We start from the raw sequence: 24,048 nt of genomic DNA, 5'->3' as shown, positions 1-24,048 counted from the left end.
TAAAGCAGAGGGTCAAGCTACTGTGGCAGAGGAGCTCCTGCAAGCACTAAAGCAGAACCACAGGCTCTTTGATCAACTCCCCCTGAGGGGGGAGCAGCCTTACCAGGCCACAGAGAAAGACAATGCAGGCAGTCCTAATGAGACCTGAAAGGTTAGGGTCACATGGAAAGGGAGGAGGACCTCCCCTATCAGTGGGATTGAAGAGGGGCATGGGAGGAGATGAGGGAGGGAGGGCAGAGGACTGGGAGGGGACAAGGGAGAGGGCTACAGCTGGGATACAAAGTAAATAAACTATAATTAGTAAATAAATAAATAAATAATGCAAAAAAAGAAAAACAAAGGACACAATGAGTAGCATCAGAACTTTTCACAGGTCTTCTAGTCCAGTGTGGACAAGACGTAAGGGCCTGTATATGGACCCAACTCGGCCACAAAGTTGTTCTGAATTGATGGGGCAGTTAACTTAGCCTGTAACCTTTCAAAGGGGAGCCCGGTTGACCTCAAGTATGCTGACATGTGGAGAAGCAAGGCATGTGCACTTGAGGGCAGATGGCCTGCAGTGTTCCTGGACAGCCCCACTGGACTTAAGTATGTCTGGGCTCCAGGTTAGCCCAATCGGTAAATAGAGGAATGTCAGTCTCCTATACAGTAAGAGTTAAACAGCTGGAAGTGAGTGCAAAGAACTTAAGAGTCCCGATTTTGACACAGGCTTTAAGTTTTATTGTAACCCCAGAAACTCCCATCATCCACATTTACCCATGAAAAAGACACACATGCCCCTCCAGTGTTGACAGCTCTGTCTAGGTGGCTTTAAATCACCCGTTTTTAATGCCGCAAGTGAAAATAAACAAGTTGAGTGTGTGTGTGTCTGTGTGTGTGTGTGTGTGTGTGTGTATACACGCATGTAAGCAGAGATTCTTTATTGTCAATTGTTCCCAAATGTGAAAACCCAAGTCCACCCACCCATGGCCTTGCCCGAGTCTGCAATGGTTGGGACCAGGCACGTCAGCATGGACTTCACAGTCTGTACAGACCACACACGACTCATCTTACCGTGCACACCGCTTGAGTCAGGTGTTTGCACCCCTGGCGGTAAGTGTTATGGACTGCATCAGGCCTTCAAAACAAAAATTAAATCAGGACAAAGAAAAAGAGCTAAGTGAAAGCTTCTAATATTTTAAAACTTATATTCTGAAATTTAGTAATTATAAGCATAATACTTACTGTTTCCTATACCAGGAAAGGACTCCGTGTTCTAGTACTACCCAGAATAACTTCCAGCCAAAAAATCTTGAACTCTACAGGAAAATGACAAAAATTTTCCAAGCTGATGCATCTGGATTCAAATACATAACTGAGGAAAAGTAACTAAGCATAAATATAGATCTGAGACGCTCATCTAGATGGGAGGACTGAACAATAAACAGCAATAAAACTGAGCTCAGATGCCAAGTGCAATGATGAGAACATACCCCTCACTACAGCGCGCGTGCACACACACACACACACACACTCACACACTCACACACTCACACACAAATGCTACACTGCCAAGGTCCGGGTTTATGACTCTGCCCAGGATTGTTTATAGAAAACAGCAGTTCTGGGCTTTGAACACAATTTCCTCAAGGTCGTGAATAAATGTGTAAAAAGAGAATTATCCTAAATTCACTATATATAGTCTGCTAACACACAAAAAGTTATTCTGCAGGAACTACTTACAGGTGCAAATGGTGGTGAGCACCACCATGGGGGAGCCTAGAGAATAACCACATTCTAGAACTCACAAGTGTTTACAACCAGGAAATCTCTCCTAGGATATTTCAGGAAGACTTTTCTATGAAGTCTTTTATAATTTGATGTTGGTAACAAAAACAATACTGCAATTATGACTTAGTGAGAAAAAATATTTTCCTCTACTCCTTCCTGTTAAACTTACTCACTTTAAAGCACAATCAGCATAACTAAAGCGATTGATACACTAAAAAGAAGCCTCTTAAAATGTAAGGGTATAAAAGTGGCTTACAATATAAGATCCAGAAATCCTCAACTTATGAGGGGTATATCCAAAGAAACCATCATGACTTGAAAAATTATAACTAAAAATATTCACTGAAGGGACAAGAATGTAGCTCTGTTGTGGACATCTTACCTAGCATACAGAAGGCCTTGGATTTAATTTCCAGAACTACTCATTAAGTAAAGCCAGCCTTCAGCACACTGAAGCCAACCATAGCTTAACTCAGAACACTAATATTTACATTAGCTACAACAGAGCAAAACCATCTCACTCTCTCTCTCTCTCTCTCTCTCTCACACACACACACACACACACACACACAGTCTATTTCATAATAAAACCCACAAACACAAGCTACGCTAGGGTCTAGCACAGTGGTAGAGAGGTTTCTGAGTCTGCACATGTTTGGCAATGCACACCACGGTGGGAAGGAGGGGGCAGTAAAAACATACAGAGCATTATGCAAAGCACGATGGCAACACAGTGCTGTGCAGTCTTGGTCGCTGCCCTCATGGCCACATGGCTGACTGGGACCTGCAACTCGCTAGCAGAGTTGCCCTGTACATCTTTTTATGGCACTAAACAGACAAAACCTCGTGAATTAGACCATGGTCAGTCAGAGACATGCTGTATGTCTAAAAAAAAAAAAAAAACACCTCAAGAGAAACAAAACATGAAGAATCCCTTCCACCTCCTACTTAAGCCCCGCCCTACCTTCCAGAGAGGGCCTTCATAGCGCTTCAGTGCTTTGTAGACAACCTGCTGAAAACACTTCATTAGACGTGTCTACAGAGATGGAGCATGCATTCAAGTTTTTCCCAAAAACTTACTGTTTGGGGAAATTAGAAATTTAGACATTTAAAGAATTAGAGATTTAGGAATTCAGTCCACCAAAACTCACCTTATTACCACCAAGAATATGCTTCATTTCAGCACCATGGGCAAGGTCAAGAGGTTTCTGGTCTATGTAAAATACAAAAGTAAACATCACTATGTCAACTACACAACAAAATTTACTATAGTTGTCCATATAATTCTCCTTTGTGTTTTCAAAAACTCCTTCCCACCAACAAAAAATACAATAAAATCACCTGCCAGAAGTTGCCCTCTTGATTCTTTAAAGCCTCTTTTTTTGGGAGCTATTGAGTCAGAAAATCTGATTGTCCCCAGAACACCCTGTGCGGGTTCCGAGGCCAGTCAGGTTTTCTGGCCATAAATGACTGTATTAGTTTCCGGACTGATGTGACACTATCACAAGCCTACCAGTTTAAAACAATGCAGACTCCTTCTCCTGGTGTCAATTTGTTTACTCAATTTGTTAACGTTGACTTCCTGGTTTACTGCCCAAGTCTTTTAAAAATACCAAACATCTGGTATGTACTGGTCACATCTGTTTCTATTTCTTCTCATAAAGTTCTATTATGTGGCAATCACCATTATAAGGCACTGGTGATTTAGCAATGAACAATATAGAAGACAGTAATAAATTCATTCTAAAAGACACATAACAGGAAATAAAGCATGATATGCTTATATAATCAGTGACCAATTTGACAGACAGCAGCTACCACGTCAGGTAGAGAGTGAGAGACTGTTCCAGGCTGACCTCTCTGGGGAAGGGATGGTTACTGTGGCGACACAGGGAATGGCTAATGCAAAGGCCCCAAGAGAGGACAAGACAGGATGAGACAAGGAGGCAGGTCACCAGAGCCAGATGTCTGTGAGCCAGGTAAGCACAAACACCTGTGCTTTCCAGACACACTGGAAAGTCCATGCAAGGTCTTCGGACAAGAAAGAATACGGCTTGACTGATACTCAAATTCTGTCTGAGTGTTTAAGCATATATTTCAAGATTTTGAGAAATTACAACATTAACTGGCTGGTCCTACCATTGTGCTTCAGGTGTTTACCAGCTCTACTGACACAGAAATTGACATACCATACAATTCTAATTTGAAGGGCGTAATTAAATCAGCCTTAACACACTCAGAACTGTACACCTATGACATACTTGTTTACAGAGCCTTTCTCTTTTACTAATATACTTAAATATTTTCAAGGGAATGGTATGCTCCCTGGAATGACTTCAAGATAATCCAGGGGGTGGAAGGGATGAAAGGAGAATGGCCATTGTATTAATCTAGAGAAAAGCTCACGGGCTCAACTTTGTTCTGAGGGGGATTTACAGGGGAATTCACATATCTGCTGATATGTGAAGCAAGGGATGCTGGCATCTGCTTCTTCAGTGAGGAGAAAAATCCTTTCGAAAAAATCTGTTCACTGAGAAACCAGTCAGCAGTTCAGTTTTTCTAGCAGCACCTAGAAAGATAACAGTCTGCCAGTTCTGTTATCTCTATCCCATCTGTAGGACACTTTTCAGAAACTATCCTTCTAGCAGAGGGAAAGATAATAATATGATTTCCTTCATAAAATCTTGCCCTAATGCCAAAAATAAATTCTCAGCTGCTGCCAACTAACTAGACGAAATCTCTGCCTCATCTCTGGACTCGATGTCCGCAGGGCCCAGCATACAGGAATAACTCAATAAAGCACATTTATAACTAAATGAGCATGCTCCCTACCTACATCAACTTATAGCCAGCAATTTCAACAGAAAAATGTGCATGAGTTAGCAAAATAAAATAAAATAAAATGAGTGGAATAACAGGGTATTTGAAATTGCATGAAACGTCTTTGTCCCTTAATGGGAAAACTCAACAAAAATGTCATCTCTCTTCAAATTAAATAGAAGGAAATTTCAGCTTAATCCCAACAAATCTTTACTAGAAACCTGTAACCTTCCAATGTCATGTGCAAATGTGCATGTATAACAGTACCAAGGTCAGCACTGGATGACCAGAAGAAAAGCGCAGATGCGTGCAAATCATTCCAAAGAGTAGCAGCTTTTTACCCCATTCCTGAACATGCTTCAGTATAGCAAGTCTGCCTACTGCTATAAAGGCCATCCAACCCCACAGTCAATTATTTGAGCCAATGTTTTTGGACATCCAAAGATATTTCCAAAGTAGTGAAAATTTTGAATGACCCAACACTAGCTGTCCCAGATTGCTCTGCAAGCTGAAGTGGAACAGGTCAGACTTGACTTTCTCCTCTCAGGTGGGTAATGGCCAAGCACCTTACTGCAGTCTTCTCAGTGTCATGTTTTAGTGTGTTTTGCTTTTGACTTCCTCACATAAAATGGCCCCAAAGAATCATACTAAAATGCTGGGCAGTGTTTCCAAGTGCAAGACTATGATATATTAAAGGCTCCATTGGCCATGACCTCAGTCAATGTATCTGTAACACATATTACACAAGGTGATCTTAAATAGTGGCACTCATAAAGCATGGCTGTATACTGATCACTGGATGAAAATGCCATGACAAGAGGGGCTCATGACACTCTAATCTTGGGTGCTCTTAAAGGAGTGGTTCAGAACTCTCTAATTCAGTGTTGGTGGCAACATTAGAGAATGTAATCCTACCATCTGCTTGATGGTAGGATTATCTTGGTTAACACTTGGCTCATTTGGAGTAGGGAGTGCATTACTAGTTAAGTCTTAAAGGAGAAGAAAATGTCATTCTTTACTTTTGTGAATATCCTTAATTAAAATGGAGACCATCTAATTTAACAAAGGCTGGATACCAAACACAATAGTTTTCTATAGTACTGACTGCATCTTGTAGAGTGAAAATGACCAAGGATGACTTCCATCAACACACTTACCATTTTTGTTCTTCAGGTTGGGGTCAGCTCCACTTCTCAGAAGCTTCAAGGCACACTGTTTATGGGCCCGATAGGCTGCACAATGCAAAGGAGTATTTCCTAACTGGTCCGAACAGTTCACATCAGGAGGATTGGGCCTGCTGAGCTAATAGAGGAATACAATGTGATTACACCAAAGACAGGTTTCCTCTCATACCGGTTTTCAGGCTCTCCACCTTCGGCCCATGCTTATCTGCAGCAGGTATGAGACCTGAGGTCTGTGTCCTGGCACCACACGCAACAGCAGTGACACTCACGTCTGCCTCACATGAAGATTTCACTAGCATGCTCACTCTCAAAAGTCTTGCGTTTTGCACTTGTGACAGCAAAACTATAAATCATGTACCTGCCAACAGTCCCTAAGTTGAGTTAAGCCCTGAGACGGTAGAAGCATAAATGTCAAGGTTCTGCTGAATTTGTCGTTCCCACCTTACTGCTTTAGCAATCTCTATATAGTCTCCATTTCACAAAATTTTAAAATGTTGCAGGTACTATACTTAGAAACCAGAGAGAAGTGTTTTCAAGTGAGCTGAAATAGCTTTACAGCAAATGGCATTGGTTCAGACTTGAATTCAGAACAAATTTAGTTTCATATTTAATGAGACCATGCAGGAAATGGAAATGAGAAAGTAGGTCTCCTAGAAAGAATAGGAAAGCAGGCAAGGCTGCCAGCTTGCTCGGCTTGATCTAAGTACTTGATCCAAACACTGTCCCTTCTTGCTATGTTACTCCTCTAAGAAGGACAATATTCTTTCAGAATTTATTGTCCATCAAAATGCAAATAACTTTCTCTTCAACTGGATTCTGTATTTTTTTTTCAATTTTAAATGGGCCTAATTTGAAAAAAATTAAATTTTCTACACTTTAACTATTTGCTGTAAAAATTGATTTCTTAATCATCAGGTTTTTTATTTGCAGCAAAGAGATGAATCAAAAACGTAGAGATCTCAGTATGGAAACCTGCAAAACTATCCTCCTGGTGAGCTGCCACACACACACACATACTTGTGTGTATGTGTGTCACTTCTATCCTAGTGTGGGGATTCCTCCTACAGTCACTGAATTACGACTTTAACACTGAAGGAAGATCTTCCTAGCATACAAAGAACCGATGCTTGTTACCAGAGCTGACACTTCGGCTGTTCTTCCTTCTCTAGCTGCTCCTAAAAGCAGTTCTTCAAGCTTTCTTTGCTGAGTCCTTTCCACAGCTGCAAGAGAAAAACATGTCTTACTCTACAGCAGTGATTTTCACCCTTCCTAATGCCACCCCTTAATACAGTTCCTCAATCTGTGCATATATTCCACAGCTATGTCATAATGTAATTTTGCTACTTCCATGAATCTTACTATAAATATCTGATATATGACCACCGGATGGGAAGGTTGCAACCCACAGATTGAGAGCTGCTGCTCTCCAGGTATGATCTTATTGGAATAGTCATTACAGAGACATATAAAAAGGAGACTCAACAGGTAAAAGCACTGGCTGCTCTTGCACAGGACCTGAGTCATATTCCCAGCACCCATACTGGCCAGCTTACAAACATCTATAACCCCCACCCCAGGGGATGACATCTCTTCTGGCTTCTGCAGGTACCCACTATACATTCATGAAACACATTTACACAGATCCAAACAAACTTATAAATAAAAATAAATATTAAAAAAAAAACAAAGAATAACTTGATCACAGTGTAAAAAATACAAATGTTTTGAACAAATACTGTTAGATTTGGGAGTTCTGCTTTTCATTTCCAGTGAGTTCCATTTCCTTCATTTTGGGATGACATTATAATACTCAGCATAAACAATTATGAGCATTTGATGATCAAAATAGTACTTATCTGCCTTGAAAAGAAGATAAATGGGGTTCATAACTTCTAGAATATTATAAAGGGGAAAGCAGTAATAAGAAAGATCATCCCGAGTGAGGTAACCTAGAAGCAGAAAGACAAGCATGGTATACACTCACTTAGAAGCACATATTAGCCATATAATAGAGGATAAACATACCAAAGTCTATAGAGCTAAAGGAGCTAAACAACCAGGAGGACCCTAGGAAGGATGCTTAATCCTCATTCAGAAGAGCAAAGAGGATAGACAGCAGAAGGGGTTGATGAGAGGGAACAGAACAGGAGCCTATCATAGATGGCTTCTGCATGACTCCATCCAGGAGGGTGTTGAAGCAGATGCAGAGACTCAGAGCCAAACTTTGGACAGAGTGCAGGGTGTCATATAGAAGAGTGGGAGGATAGAAGGTCCCAAAGGGGCAGGAGCTCCACAAGGGACCAACAAAGCCAAAAATTCTGGGCCCAGGGGGGGCTGCACAGACTGATGCACCAACCAAGGACCATGCATGGAGAGGACCTAGACCCCTGCTCAGATGTAGCCCATAGGCAGCTCAGTCTCCATGTGGGTCCCTTAGTAAGGGGATCAGCGGCTGTCTCTGTCATGAGCTCAGTTGCCTTCTCCTTGATCGTTTCTGCCTGGTGCGGTGACCTTGCCAGCCCACAGAGGAAGAGGATCCAGACAGCCCTGATACAACTTGACAGGCTAGGGTCAGACAGTAGGGGAGGAGGACTCCCTCTTGGAGTACAATAAGGGAGGGAGATAGGAGGAAAGAGGGAGAGAATGTGGGACGGGGAGGAGATGAGGGAGGGGCCTATAGCTAGGATAGAAAGTGAATACATGGTAACAAAAAAAAAAATTTAATGTAAATTTTTTTAAAAAGAAATAGCACTTCCTCTGCCCCTCGCTGGCCTCTGCAGTCCACAGCTGATGGCTTCTGGGGCAGATGGAGAAGGACTCAGCTTGGGAGGCTCGCCACTAGGAGTTGGACCATGTGCCAGTGGGTATATGGACAACACAGAATGGACATGTTTGTTTGTCTGTCTGTTTCTCTGAGAGGGAGGAGAGGTCACAGGGAAGGGGTATCAGACAAGAGAGGACCGGGGGGTGAGAAGTAAGGTTGCATGATGTGAGATTCCCAAATAAACAATAAAAAAGAAAACAAACAAATAAATAAAAAGCTTTCATAAACAAAAGAGAGGATCAAGGTTCAAAGTTATCCTCTCTTACACAACAATTTCAAGGTCAACTTAAGCTATATGAGACCTTACAAGTTATTTTGAAGCAAGTTCATGCAAATACTTAGTAATCCAGCTTAACATGTATGTAAAGGCCAGCAGGATCATTCCCTAGCAGTCTTCCTGGCTAAAGAGTCCTGGGCAGAGAAGCCAATGAAGAGCCAAGTAACTAGGGAAGGGAACATTTATTTCGAGCTTTCGCTCCTGTGTGCTGTTTCTCAAAACACATTTAAACAAGCACATACAGTGCATATGGGGATTTAAACAAACACATACAGTACACACAGGAATGGCTGGAGTAACAAATGACTGCAGTTACTACATACCATCTTCTATTGTACTTTTAGCCCCATGTACAGTCTCTCTCCACACAGGTTCTCAGTGGCTTCTTCCATGGCTGAACCTGCTCTGTTCAGTCTTTCCTCTCACTGGACTGTGGGCAGTGAGAGCAGCGGCATCCCCCCCTTCCTGTGCATGCCTGTCCCCCTCAGAATTACCTTTGGCTGTGACTTATTCCTTCCTCATTCTTAAGTTAGGGTGCTTAGCCTCACCCTTGATCATTCTAAGAATGGATGACAGTGTCTGGCATAAAGCGTATCTGACCAATAACAATTAAGGTGATGTATAGCCAGATTCCGGACTTTAAAGAATGAAGAAAATAAAAAGGAATAAAGTAATATTTATTTCTATAGTTTCTAGGTTCACAAAGGAGGGAAAACAGGCAAAGATTCAGAGAGGAAAACCCTGCATATGTTCCTGGGCATTTCCTATTCTTTGTTTATTCATGGTGCACAAAGAAGACTACGGACTCAGCCAACGACATACAAAGGCTCTTGCCCGGGATAAAAGACCCTGAAAGTGTTCTTTTCTTGTGCTGTTCAGACAGATGTTTCTATGGAACAGTGAGCTACGTGTTAATATCCATTTTTCTGAATGTTTTCCTCACTGAATGTTTGTTTTGACTTTTAACACAAGGTCACATGCAGCCCAGGCTAGCCTTGACCTTGCTAAATAGCTGAGGCTGGCCAGAACCTACCAGGGCACAGAGAGTCACCTCCTACCACTGGGATCACAGTACCCTACTACTGAAGCTTAGCTTCTTCATGGAGTAGCTTACATAATAATGCAATTGCAATCCACAGCCCCTGGGGAGGAATTTCATGAAGCCTCTACTTTGCAGTCACCAAAGAAACGAAGGATTGGGACAAGTGTTATTAATGTACATTACATTTCTGACTAAAAGTTTCTTGGTAAGCAAGGTATTTTTGCTTCCCCTTTTCATAGTCTATTTATTAATTACAAATAAAAAAGCTGCTTTTCCAGCGGACCACCAATATCTGGGTTAGTCAGTGTCAACTGACTTGATGGCTGTACAAATCAATCACGTGTGTCCTAACATAATACAGCAACTTGGGCAACACTCTCACCTACTTAGTATTCCCGCCCCCACTAGATGTCCTGTATCTCATCACACAGAATGAAAAACTCAAACTGTCTTTCCAACCAACCTCCTCCCCACATACATATGCTTTTTGAGAGGCAAGTCTCACTTCGTGGCTCTAACTGGCATGGACCTCCCTGTAAAGACCAAGCAGGCCACAAACTTGAGGCCATCTTTCCTTCCTCAGACTCAGCCACCACCCTCTTCAAAATAGTCAACATTACATAGAACAGAGGCTAGAATGTTGTCCCAGATAAAGGGACTGGGAGGATATGACAACTACAACATGGAATTATGCACTAGATCTAAACTGGGTAGATGTTATGTGGACAACTGACAAAATCTGCATGTGAAATGTGTATTATATTATAAAAGGCTGAGCATTTCTTATCCAAACTTCTTGAGGTAAAAAGAAATGTTTAAACTTTCAGGTTTTAAATTAAATGTTTAAATGTTTAAAATTACAGGTTTTCATACTAAAATCTACAGACCTAAAGAAATTAAACAATAAGGAGGACCCTAGGAAGGATGCTTAAATCTCATTCAGAACGGCAGATAGACTTCAGAAGTGGCGGAAGAGAGGGAACAGATGGCAGCCTACTATAGAGGGTCCTCTGAAAGGCTCCACTCAACAGGATATCAAAGCAGATGCTGAGACTCACAGCCAAACTTTGGGCAGAGTACAGGGAGTCTTTTAGAAGAGGGAGCTAGAAGGACCAGGAAGTAGCTCCACAAGGAGACCAACAGCGCCAACAAATCTGGGCCCAGAGAAGGCAAGTTATTGATGATCCCCACTCCCACTGCTAGGAGTGTCACTAGAACACCAAAGCATATCAGAAGACCTAGCTGGATCAATACAGGGTCCCTGATTGTTGCTCAGGCCTCTATAAGCCCCAATGAGCCTTACTCAGGTGATTCTGAGGGCCATGCTCTTGTGGAGACAACACATACTTTTGTTTGTTTATTTATTTGTTTGTTTTTTGAAACAGGGTCTCTCTGTATAGCCTTGGCGATCCTGGACTCGCTTTGTAGATCAGGCTTGATCTCACAGAGATCTGCCTGCCTCTACCTCCCAGAGAACACCTTGTTCTTAAGAGACACACTGAAGTGTCTGGAGGCAATAATGCCATTTGGCATGCAAATTACTTTCAAGTGGGTCAACAACAACACAAAATCAATTCAGTAGCATAAAATAATATTTTAAAGATAGAGACAAGATATTTGTACATATAATCTCAGTGAAAGACAAAGAGCATATTAGGATTCATTTTCATTATTCTAAATCCTTTCTATAGTCTACAAATGAGAGAAAGAGAGAGCAGCTATTCCTCACCAGAGCCTGACAGGTAGCAGTCTATCCTCTTCCAGAATACCCCCTGTCATGGAAAACTCACTGTGCCTTTCAAGGTAACTCACCCTGTGAACAATGCAGTGGGTCCAGAGATAAACTGTGGTACTCAACCTCTGGCCCACTAACTGGCTGTTTCTACCACAAATAAGATCATCTGTCTTGAAATGCCATCACTTCAGATATTAGGTGTGGTTTCCTTATACTACTTGTATTTCCTGTCTCTGTATGTTATCTTGTTATCTGGTTTCTCTTCAACTATCATGGTGAGTTATCCCCAGCACTTCCCGGACTCTGCAAATGACAACTTAATGCTGTCCACAAATGGCATTATATATGGGTAAGGTGATCTCATCAGAACAGAATCACTCAATTAAGCCTGTATTTTCTATTGGCCAGGCTAACATAAAAGCACATGAGCTGACAAACGACATCAGCTATAAAGTCAACTAAGCCCTTGCCTTTGCACAGCTTGGGTTTCAGAAGCACCTTGGAGTATGTCTTCATAATCCCCTCTTATATATCTGCTTGTCAGACTAGCCTAACATTCATTCCATGAGGAAAATCTCAGCCCTGGCTTCCCATGAGACAGGACAATGACAGGACAGGATCAGAAACGTTACCTCACCTTTCAATGAGATCACAATGTATTAAAGAGTAAAGACCATATCCAATATGATCCATAAGTCCCTAAGTCACAGGCTACAATGACTAGCCTTAGAAGGTAAGCGGATCTGGTTACTCGCTGAAACAGAGAGTTCATTACAAGTGAACACAGTGATGTAAAGATGTGTGACAAAAACGTCAACCTCAAAGAACAGCTACTCAGGTAGCTGGATGGGACCAGTGCGGTACACGGCTGCAGAGAAAGATCACAACACTCATGCAGCATGCGTTAGTAACAATTCTTTAATATAAGTGCCTCACAAACACTCATTGTTTTCATAACTACAGGGTAAATGAGAAGAGTTCAATCCATTGGAAAATTGTTAAAAGCAAGACTATTATCACATAATATTTATTTTCACATAAATAAAAATGCAAATAATTAAAGTTACAAAGTTAATGCTCTTAAATACAAAGTTGTATCACCCTTCTCTTTTCTTGCAAGAAAGAGAAACAGAGTATGTGTGAAGTTGCAGATGTAATCCTGAGACTTTATTGGCAAAGTAAAAATTACCTGGTCTGGCCGTACAGCAAAGCCTAAGTTATTCAAAGACTAATTCTATTACCTTAGATTTTTCTAGTATAAACATGGGAATGATTTTGTTTTAAACTGTAGCAGAGAAATTTTTCTACACTTTTAAAGGATTATACATCTTCTTAGATGCAATTTAATCTCTGATGCCTATAGCTACTAAGCAGTCCATCAAGAAATAAGTGTTGGTGTTACACTACAGTGAGGTCCTATGGAAGACGAAGGCAGACAGACTTCTCTGTGCTGATGAACGATGTGTAACTACAGCTCAGGCAGTTTCTCTGCCCTTCTTTCCTATGCTCTCATTACCATGCAGCAGCAGTTCACCCAAAGCCACATCTCCTCAGGTCTCCACTTTCTATTCCTTTCATTGTGCACTGAAGACATATTTTTAACTTACTATGTTCTTTCATAAGCAAAGATTTTAACAGTCATAAAGTGAATGCTACAGCTTGGATGTGACAAGTTGCCCCATTCATATGAATGCTTGGTCTGCAGCTGGTGGCTGTGTTTAGGAGGTCAGGAAATCTTTGAGACATGGGACCTAGCAGAGTAAAGTGGGTAGTTGAAGTGGGCCTTGATTTTTCACAGCCCTACCCCCTTCTGGCCCTCTCTCTGCTTTCTGTTCCTCCAAAGTAAAGGAACACTCGCACTGGCATGCTCCTCCCACCGTGGAGCCACCCGTCATGCCTTGCTGCCATTCTGTAGTTTATCCCTTTCAAATTTTGTGCCACATCAAATCCTTCCCTCCTTAGGCTGCTTTTGTCAGCTCTTCTGCCACAGCTACAAGTAACTAACAGAGGGAGGAAACAAAGTTGCGTGTAAACAATGACTGTGAATGGCATCAGCAATACAGAGAGCTTTGTTGTCATCTCCACTGGTGCTGCAGAGCTATGCTTTCTCATCTGTGGCCTTAGCAATAATAACACAAAGCACTGTTTATGTTAAGATGCCTGTTTACCTTCAAGCATGTTTCTGATTTCTTTGTCATGGGTGGCTTCTTTTGCTGTCTGTCCGCTCCCATTTACAACGGTAGTATCAGCATTGTATTCTAAAAGAAGCATTACCAGCTCCTAAATAAACAAAGAAATTATTTTAGTTGTTATTAAGCCACTACCTTATTGTATGATAGTCCTTTTCCAAATTACTGATTGCTATAATTTCTAGAATAGAAAAAGATTATGTAAGAATCTTCATACCGAACCAATCGTGTACAATAATTCTGCTAATAACTTACAATAGCTTAAACAATTCCCAACCCACAATCAATATACAGTCAATTTTTGTAGCTGACTTTTAAAGTAAATTCTCTGGGGGCTAAAGAGCTGGCTCGGCAGTTAAGAGCACTTGCTGCTTATGCAGAGGACCCAGGTACACTCCCCCGCACCTATAGGATAGCTCACAACTATCCATAGTCCCAGCTCCAGGGGCTCCAACAGGCATGTACATGCTATACATGCATGCAGGCAAAACATTCATACACATAAAAATAAATAAATCTAAAAAACCTTTTAAGTCAACTATCCAGTTAGTTTATGAAAATAACTCATGTAACACTAAATATATAAGAAAACAAAAACGCAATTTAGAGAGAATTCAGTATATTCACTCAATTTTATAAGGACTGATGACAATAAGAATTTCTTGAACAACCACATTTTCATAAACTCTCTAACACTTTTAATATTTTTTAAAGTGATTCAGACTGATGGGACAAATCATGCTGAAAGAAAGTTATACTCAAACAATTTCATGAAGTCAACATTCAACCAAGAAGGTACTAGTTGTGTTTATGTGGTTACCTTTTGGACCTTCAATATGACTGGAAACAGACTAACCCCTATGTCCAGTACCACCAGAGCAGCCACGCAACCTAAGATGGCAGGCATGGAGGAGAACCCCGGTGCGAGCCCTGAGACACACAGCACCAGGGAGGGTGGCAGCACTCCTCTTTTAGTGACACGCTAAGGGCTGTTCTAACTTCTAGACTGCTAGGCCCCGAAACACGCGGAGTGAGATCCTGTCAGGCTGTCCTGTACTTTTTCATCGTGCCTTTAGGCCACAGCATCTCCTACATTATTTTTAAATATTTACATAACAGAATACTTAAATAATATATAAAATACAATGAGGAAAAACATATCTACTATCTTAGTATATGACACACAAACATTTTAGCCTATGTCTTTCCAGTCAGTAGTCAGCCAAGTAAGCTTGAACCTTCCTACATAGCCCAGGCTGGCCTCAAACAATCCTCTTCCCTTGCTTTTTCCAGTAGATAGGGCCATCAGAGATATACAGGAAAACAGTTAGGAAACCCACTAGTATTTTAAAAAAGGAAAATTTTTTAAAGACATTTCAGTATTACATGTCATTTTAGAAGTAACATTTCATAAAAACATTTCATATAAGAAATGAAGAACTAATATATATATATATTATTTAACAAAATTCCAGTGGTGGTAATACATTTAATCCCAGGACTCAGGAGGCAAAGGCAGGCAGATCTCTTACTCAAGGCCTATAGAATATGTTTCAGGACAGCCAGGGCTACACAGAGAAACCCTGTCTCAAAAAAAAAACAAAAAACAAAAAACCACAAATCATGTATTTGTTAAGATACTTGTATACAGAATATACCAAGAACTTTACAACTATTAACAGAAAGAAAGTCTAATTTAAAATGCAAAAAGGAAAGTATGGCAGCTTATGCCTATAAATGGAACATTTATGAGGCTAGAAGAAAAAAAAAGATCATGAGTTCAAGGCCAGCCTGGGCTACATATTGACTGACATCTTGTCTCAAAGACCAAAACAGGTAATTTTTTAAAATAAATAAAGTAGGTGAGAAAGCATTTGAATAATCTGAGCCCCAGCCCCCTTCCTTTCATGGGCACTTGTCCAAGTGTACTTAGCCATCTCCAGGTGTGGAAGACAAGCTCTTGGAAAAGGGCTAGTATCAGAAAAGAGACATGCTGCTCAGAGTCAGAATTACAACTCCAGAAGCAACCTAAGCAACTGGTGGCTACATTGGCCCTACTGCCATCAATGAAATGCCCAGAAAGACAAGTCAGGACTATTCTAATATCTTGGTAGACAACAGAGGCTTTGCTTTCAGGGGTATAATCACAGAACCCCTCCCACACTTGAAAACTTTCTACAAGCCCAACTGTGCTGCTCTTAGACCCAGTTCGAGGCTCCCTGCCTTCCTAAGCATTGCAGATAAAAAAGAAACAACTCGCTCTCCATCATCTTCCTCATGCCTCAAGATCTGCAATTCTTCTTCTAGTCTTGAGGTGTCCCTGGTGCTTGAAGAAAGACCAGCTCTACTTACATTTCCCTGGAGGAAAATGCCTTTAATCCACTGAGTTTGCTGTCTGAACCTTTCAGTACCTTCCCAAATTCTGTTTTACTAAGTATTGGCATTACTGGTGTATTCAACACTGTAAAGGGCCCTACAGAGAAAACATTCCTAGATACCAAACACTGAAGGGAGAATGGAACCTACCATGTGGGGGATGGACCTGGGGTTAACTCCTTAGCATTAGGGGGTGGGGAAGTGCTGCAAAAACTTGACAAATTGGAGCTGAGCTCACGATGTCCATTGGTACAAGCCCAGTATAAAGGTGAAAGTGGGATCTTTTCAAAGTCAGTAAAAATGACTGAGGGATGAAGCCGAGGGAAGAAGCAGTAGGTACATTCCTACTCCTGAGCATATAGGGCACAAAGGGTCCACAGTGAAGTATTTCAAGCACTAATGCAAATATTGCACAGGAGCCAGTGTGGAGAACGAGGAGTCTCTTCTTAGATTTACCAGACATCAGAGACCTGAAGCAGTGAAGACAGCTCACAGGAGGACCTGGATGCCTTAACAGAAGCAGGGGTGGAATCACAGATTCTAAAATTTTCCCCTAGGAAGATCAAGTGAAGCCAGAAGAACAGAGTGATTGGTTGAGATGGAACATTTCCAGAGAAAAGAGAAGGTCAAGAAAAACACAGAGAAAGGCCTCTAAAAGAAGAATCATCAAAGTAGCCAAAGAACCAGCAGGAGAGAGACCATGCCCACTCCTCCCCGGAAAGTGGTCAGCCGTCAGACTGTAAAACATGAAAATAGACACCCTGAGTCTCAGCAAACCAGCAGACATCCCGGAGCATCCAGCGAAATGATGGAACCGAGAGCCAGACAGGAAGGGTGCCAAGGCTGTTGAGGGGAATGGTACTTTTTTAAACACAGAGCTGAGGCAAACTGCTGCTCAAAGCAGGCTCAGTACCCACACTATGTGAAGTAGAACTGAGCTGCCTTCTAACTGCCATTCTCTGCTCCATGTCCTTACTTTCCTCATCCCTCCAGCTGCCAGAAGTTACTGTCTGCTTCCCCTCACTGAAGGAAGGGATGTGGTCTATTTTCCTCCCTATACCTGAACAGTAGCCACTTTTGAACATTTATTCATAAGATGTGTTGCTTCACATATTTCCGGCCAAGAAAGCACTTTGAGCAACTTGTCTACTAAGTCAGAAGACTAAAGTCTATTTGTTTTCTTCTCCAATTTTAGAGAAGGAGACTACACAACAAAGGCTACAGAAAAGCTAGCACAGCCATCACGTTCGCAACCATCCTAACCCACTCTGCGCATCATTGTCAATCACTCCTCATTGAACCATTTTGCTGCTGTCACCACCACATGACTCATTTCACATGAAAAAGAGGAAAATACCCGCACCCACATTGCTTTCTGAGCATTCACTAAGGAATAACTCACACAGCATAAATTTTACCCTGTAAAGGACACAATTCTCTGTTTTTTAGTATATTCACAGAATTGTGCTGTAATATACATTACCGACTGTCACACCATTTCATCACCCTCAGTCCACAGACGTAGCCACTCTGATCCTTTCTCCGCGTCCCCTAGCAACCACTCGTCTAGATGCAAACATGCCTCCTGATCATTTCAATGAAAGCATCATACAAGGTTTGGTTGTATGCTGTGCTTTCTTTCAGTTGAGGTTCTGCCTGGGCATGTCGCTGAACAACTTCTCCACTACCTGCCATGGCACACTGCCTATCTGTCAGGAACTGAGGAATATTTAGGCTTTTGTTGTTGCTGCTGTTTTCTGAGACACCGTGTCTGTTTCCCCTGGCTGTCCTGGACTTGCATGGCGGACCAGGCTGGCCTCGACCTCACAGCAGTCCACCTGCCTCTGCCTCCCCAAGTGCTGGGATTAAAGTCATGTGCCACCGTGCCCATAACTTTTTTGTCTGCTATGAACGATGCTGCTAAAAATATTACTACGCTGGTTTTTAAAACTTTATTATAAAGTATGCTGTAAATTAAAACACACACACACATACACACAAACTGACAGACCCAAAGACTAGTCAACTCAATTTGAATTACTATACAATTAGAATAGGAATTTGGAATTTGAAGGAGTTCACACTGGATTTTATACTTTCACTACGGAATATATTTTTATAATTTTATCCACTACCAAAAATGAATAATACACAACAGAGTTAGAACCAGAAGAACAATTAGCTTAATATCCACTTCTGCAACTTCCATCCATGACCTGTAGTCACTGACTTAAATGTTCACAAAACTATGTGAGGTACGCACGACTACCAAAGCTCTGTTATGGTACATGAGCAAGAAATTGACAAATTGTTACACATTTGTAAGAAGACAGCTAAAACAGATACGAAAGTGTGGTGTTGTGTACTACGTAAATTCAACTAAACTCATTCTGCAATGACAATCAACAATCAAGTTCTATTCAAGTTAGACTGGACACATGATTGATTGCACTTCTGTAAATGGGTTATGAGAGCGAGCACAACTGACTTTCATCAAGGGAGGCTGTGCTGTGTGGACAGAACCGATTAAGCTAGTCCTCTGAGGGGCTGGAAAGCCAGGCATGATATGAGGCACTCATGAGAGTGAGGCAGGATGGCCATGAGTCCAAGGCCACCCTGAGCTATAGAGTCAGTTCCAGGCCAGCCTGGGAGAGTGCGACACTCAGGAAAGGCTGGAGGAAGGAGCTGATACCTCCTGGAAAAGACGTCTGCATGGCGGTGTTAAGCCTGAGTGTGGCCTATATAAATTTAACCATTCCCAACAAGCAGGGACCTCAGTCTTATGACTTCAGTGAGTTCTGCCAACAACCCAAATGTGCTTCAAGCCCCAGAAGAGAAAAGTCCAGCTGACACACTGAGTTCAGTCTCATGTGGCCCTGAGCAGAGAACTATGACAGTTCTCCACTGAATATTAATGATATTCTATTTTACAGCAGCAAAACTACTACAGATTTAGAGCCTGAAAACAAGCAGAGTGAAGTCTTATGAACTAATGGCCAGGGAAGATACTCTCACTGCTAGTACCATTTTCAGCTGAGCATGTGCTCCCTAAACTCAAAGGTCCACTTCCCAGCAACCCTTTAGCAAGTATAGTCAGCTGACTGTTCTAGCCAATGGAGCAAGCACAAGCATCCTGTGAGAACTGGCAGCAATCTCCTAAAAGAGGCAGTGTTGTACCTGTACCTTTGTGTTTCCTCTAGCATAATTCCTGGAATTTCTGGCTCTCAAACCAGGTGACACACCAAAGCTACACTTAGAACAAAACAACAACAACATAATTCCCAGGTGTGAGTAATCTGCCCTGGACTTACCTAGCTAGACTTTCACATGAGAAAAAGACTACCATTTTATTTAGGGTCTTTCCCATTGTAATTTTACCTGAAACACTTCCAGTCACTAAACAGCACAGGAATTAACCACAAATCACAACTCTAGACTTGTCCAAACCACCAAAAGCTAGAACAGTGACTAAAGCCTTCCAAATCCTGACAGGCGATTCCCAAATTATCACTAACCAAAATGGTAGACGTTATTTTCAATATGTGAACACTTAAAGAGCCGATGTGCAAGCAGCCTTTCCCTGGATGACTGTGCTTAAGACAACAGGTCAGTGATGGACAGAATTCCCAGGACAATACAACTGCAGTTCCAGACCGAGAATCAGAGAACAAGAGGAACTGGAGGGCTGTTCAAAAAGGAGTCATTAAAACAGGACATACGGCTACAGCTAGAAGTCGTAGAAAGAAATTTGAAGTCCTTACAAAGATTGTAATGTTCCTTATATAATGATAAACAGAACTAATGGAGAATATTTAAGAAAGTCTTAGGTGCAGAAAAATATAAGGAACTATGTAACAACGAAAACACATGTAGGACCCTTTGAGGCTAAATCTGGTATGGTCAGAATAATGTATTTAACTGAAGTCCAGTCACAGATTAAGAGAATGAAAAAAGTAAGGTATCCCTGGTTGGGCAAGAATTAAGGCAGGGAGAAAGAGGGGGGAAAAACATGGTAAAGAAAGTGGAGTCATTTTTCCTCAGGGGTATGGATACTGGTAGGTTGCCCATGCTCAGACAGATAGCACCACTTAGAATCAGTGGGTTACTTGAAGGAGGAGGAGATGATGGTGACAATGATGGTGACGATAATTATGATGATCATACGATGATGATGAAAACAATGACAACAACTATGACAGCAACAACGGAGGACATGATGGTGATGAAGAGGAGGAAATAATGATGGAAAAGAGAGAGAAAATGATGATGATGGTGGTGGAGATGCAGGAGGAGGAGGCAGGCAGAGAATACAGTAGAGGAAATGTGAGAGGGGCTGGGGAAGGATATGATCAAGACATAGTGTATACATGCAAGAAATTACAAAAGTAAGTAAAATATACTTAAATGTTTCTGTGGGGCTGGAGAAATGGCTCAGCAGTTGAAAGCACCCGCTGCTCCTGCAGAGGACCTGGCTTCACAGCACCCACATGGTGGCTTGCAACCATCTGTATCTCCAGGGGACCGAATGCTCTCTTCTGGCCCCCACAAGCACTGTATGAGCATGGTGCACAGATGGCAAAACATTCACACACATAACAAATTGTAAAATAAATGCTTATCTGCCAGAAATAAAACGATTTAATCATTAAGAAGAAAACACAAAACAGTAATATAAGTACTTTATTTATGAACAAGAAGGTTTAAAAAACTGAGGAGCTACACAAAGTATTTGCTCTTAACCACAAGGGACAGTTGAAGGGTCACCAGTTTTTCACTGTAAAGCTTCACAATATTAAATGGCATTTTAAAGTAAATAGGCCTATATACAACACACATAAGAAAGGAATAAGGAATGTTCAATATTAACTGACTCAGATAATGCTTAATCAAATTTAAGCATTTAAAATTAGAAAAATTAAAATTAAGCACTTAAAAATGTAAAAAGCCTATTTCCTAGGTTAATTGGGTCTTCAAGGGCCCGCCTAGGATTTAGGAAACTAGACTGTGACACCTCACTGCCTTAAGATGACACAGTGGATGACTTGTAACATTACACCCCCTGAGGATGCAGGAAGCAGGAGTGTCACTCAGCAGCAGCAGGTCCAGTGCACATGAGCCAGCTGCAAGCAAAAGGGCAGGTGGGGTTCAATGGAAGGCATCGCCCAGGATATAGGAGGCTCTAGGGTTGATCCCAACACCATCAAAACAGTACAATACAGAATTCAGTGACAAACTATGAAGCAAGTGGTTATCTGCTGCTTGTGTCTACCCAGTCTTTGTCTCGTTCTTTCCTAACTCTCAATGCTTCCGGCCTTGACCCTCTGACTCTGTTGCTGGCACCGTAACTCCACCCACCTGGCTTGCTGCTTAGGTCACTGACTACAGATGCTAGGAACACTGCTGCCCAGTGCAATCAGTGAACTCACACGAGGCAGTCTCTCACAAAAGCCCAAACCACTGGGTAAGTAATCAATAGTTGGCTCCTCAGTGAAGCTTCTAACTTCATACCCACAATACCCTCTGGTACAGTCCTCTGGGCTCTTGAGACCTGATTACCTTATGTATTTTCTAGCCTTTCATACTTTATCCAATCTAGTGTGCTCAATTATTTGAAAGCGGTCTTCTCTGGCTGCTAGGACATCTTACCATTTCATGCTGAGGGGTCATCACTTGTCCACTGCTGGGAAAAAGCTCAGTATGGCTTAATTGCTACCAAACACAATCAGTGAGCGATGATTAGAAGCTGGACACAGCTGAGCTGCAGGACATAATACCACCTAATCCAGTTTCTGGAACTGAGTCAGCTTTGGGCTATTTAATCAACTGTTCACTAAGGGAAAAGCCAAAATCTAGGAGGTAAAATCCTACACTATCCCCAGGCTATTCCCAAAATGGTTACTCACTCCACTAATTGTACTCGTAGGAAAGAAGAACCCTCAAACACAGCAAGGTCTGCTGTGTAAGGTCTGAGCTGGCCTACAAGATAAGAAGTATCACCAGGACCCTTTGTTGAAATATATATAAATGCCCTAGCTCCCAGGGGGCTCACAGTGTGTGCACTGGGTCAACAAACATAACCAGGTGGCATTTCCCCAAGCCCTGTATGTAACACTGGTGCAGAAAAAGCAGGAGTAGTGGCACAAGCCTGTAATCCCAGCACTCTGAGAAGCAGAGGCAGGCAGATCTCTGTGAGTTCTAGGCCAACCTAGTCTACAAAGTGAGTCCAGGACAGCCAAGGCTACACAGAGAAACCCTGCCTCAAAAACAGACAAACAAAAAATTGTGCAGACTGGTTGTTGGCATAATCATTACATTGCTCCCACGAACTGTAGCCAAATAGAAGGCCTTAAAATTGCCTTCTTTCAGCCACTAGCCAGGACAAACCAAAAATTATTTCCTATGTGGAAAAGAACGGCAGAGTCACTACCATCTTTAAAAACCCAGAAGCAGGGGACATATCAGTAGAGCGCTGTGTAGCACGGTCAAGGCCCTGGGTTTGATGACCAGCATTTGGTGGCTAACAGTCTCCTCCAAGATTGAAATACTCCATCCTGCAGGAAGCTCTTTAAACAGGAAGGTAAAGAACTCAAAATAACTCCAGGTAGTCTCTGAAACTGAGCAGCCTCAGCAAGCCCTCTCTGCCGGAGTAAACAGTAAAAGCTGAGCGTCTCTCAGACAGCTGCAAAGAGAGTGCTGAGGGCAGAGCAGCTTCCTAGAAGCACAGACCAGCCGAGCTTCCTGGAAGGGGTTTAGTGCGGAGTCACTTGGAAAGGACTCTCTCCAGCCCGTTGAGCTGCCTGCAGGATGGGAAGCAGGTGCCAGGTTTCACAGGTTCATGGCCGTCACCCATGCTGGAGTGGACTCCGGTGATGCAGCTTTCTGAGTCATTTCTGGTCCTGCAAAGAACCCCAATAAAATTCACTGGTTTGCTAAATGGGACTTTGTTTCTGTGTTTTTGGTCTGTGGTGGGTTCCCTACCTGGGTTGAGCAGGCATGTATGCTGTGTTTCCCAGGAAAAGTTTTATCACACAACAGATGTACAGAACAAAGCCATGAGATACTGGCCATGCGCAGAGATGAGGAGTGATGAGAAAGGTGCTGCTGACACTTCCCGCCACATTTCCATTTAGTTCACCCTCTGCTACAGCATAGACTCCAGATGCCAAGTCGAAAGTGACAGGCAACCTCCACAAACTCAACCAGGCAGAACAGTCTCAATGACAGCCACTCTGCCTCACGTGCTGTTCGCTGGAGAAGGGAACACTTAATACTGGTGCCCAGCAATTGACATGGAGAGTCTATTCTTTCCCATCCCAATCAGGAAAAAGATCAAGGGCAGCCTGCATTCCCATGGACTGCCCTGCCTCATCCACTGGGCACCCACAGAGCCCCACACCACTCTACTCATCAAGCAGAGGAGCTGGGGTAAATCTTAGGAAGAATCAAGGGACCCTGCCACATCAGGCAACTCTTCGCAGACCAGGGGCTGACTGATGCCAGGATATTTTCTCAAGAGCAAAAAGCAGGCTGACAAGATGGTATCTGCAGGACCTGAGTTTCAGCCAGGATTCCCATGGCAGGAGAGAACGACTCACTTCGACAGGTTGTCCCCTGACTTGCCCACGTATACCAAGGGCTGAGGTACCCATGCCTCACACATACATACAACTAAATAAATGCAAAAAAAATATTTTTAAAAAGCAAGTATCTGCGGGGAACTTCCCAGAGACTCATACTCCAACCAAGGACTATTCGTGGAGATAACCTAGAACCCCTGCACAGATGTAGCCCATGGCAGTTCAGTGTCCAAGTGGGTTACATAGTAATGGGA

At 42.3% G+C, this 24,048-nt stretch overlaps 1 protein-coding gene across 3 annotated transcripts in view; it reads right to left on the bottom strand.

Moving 5' to 3' along the window:
* The window catches only part of Osbpl1a (oxysterol binding protein like 1A), a 165,303-nt gene that overhangs the window by 120,699 nt on the left and 20,556 nt on the right, over nt 1-24,048 (bottom strand). For 2 of the 3 annotated variants that reach the window (XM_055625377.1, XM_055625378.1), the window contains 7 exons: nt 13,821-13,932; nt 6,909-6,994; nt 5,748-5,892; nt 2,922-2,983; nt 2,735-2,782; nt 1,225-1,298; nt 1,054-1,117 (listed from right to left, as the gene is read on the bottom strand). In XM_055625377.1, the coding sequence (XP_055481352.1) occupies nt 1,054-1,117; nt 1,225-1,298; nt 2,735-2,782; nt 2,922-2,983; nt 5,748-5,892; nt 6,909-6,994; nt 13,821-13,932 (591 nt within the window). The remainder of the gene's footprint in view (nt 1-1,053; nt 1,118-1,224; nt 1,299-2,734; nt 2,783-2,921; nt 2,984-5,747; nt 5,893-6,908; nt 6,995-13,820; nt 13,933-24,048) is intronic. The other variant, XM_055625379.1, reaches the window with a different exon arrangement.

Source organism: Psammomys obesus, unplaced genomic scaffold (genome assembly GCF_907164565.1).
Source record: "Psammomys obesus unplaced genomic scaffold, mPsaObe1.curated_primary_1811, whole genome shotgun sequence".
Classification (NCBI taxonomy): Eukaryota; Metazoa; Chordata; class Mammalia; order Rodentia; family Muridae; genus Psammomys; species Psammomys obesus.
Note: the sequence above shows the minus strand (reverse complement) of the source record. Positions and strands in the feature narration are given on the sequence as shown.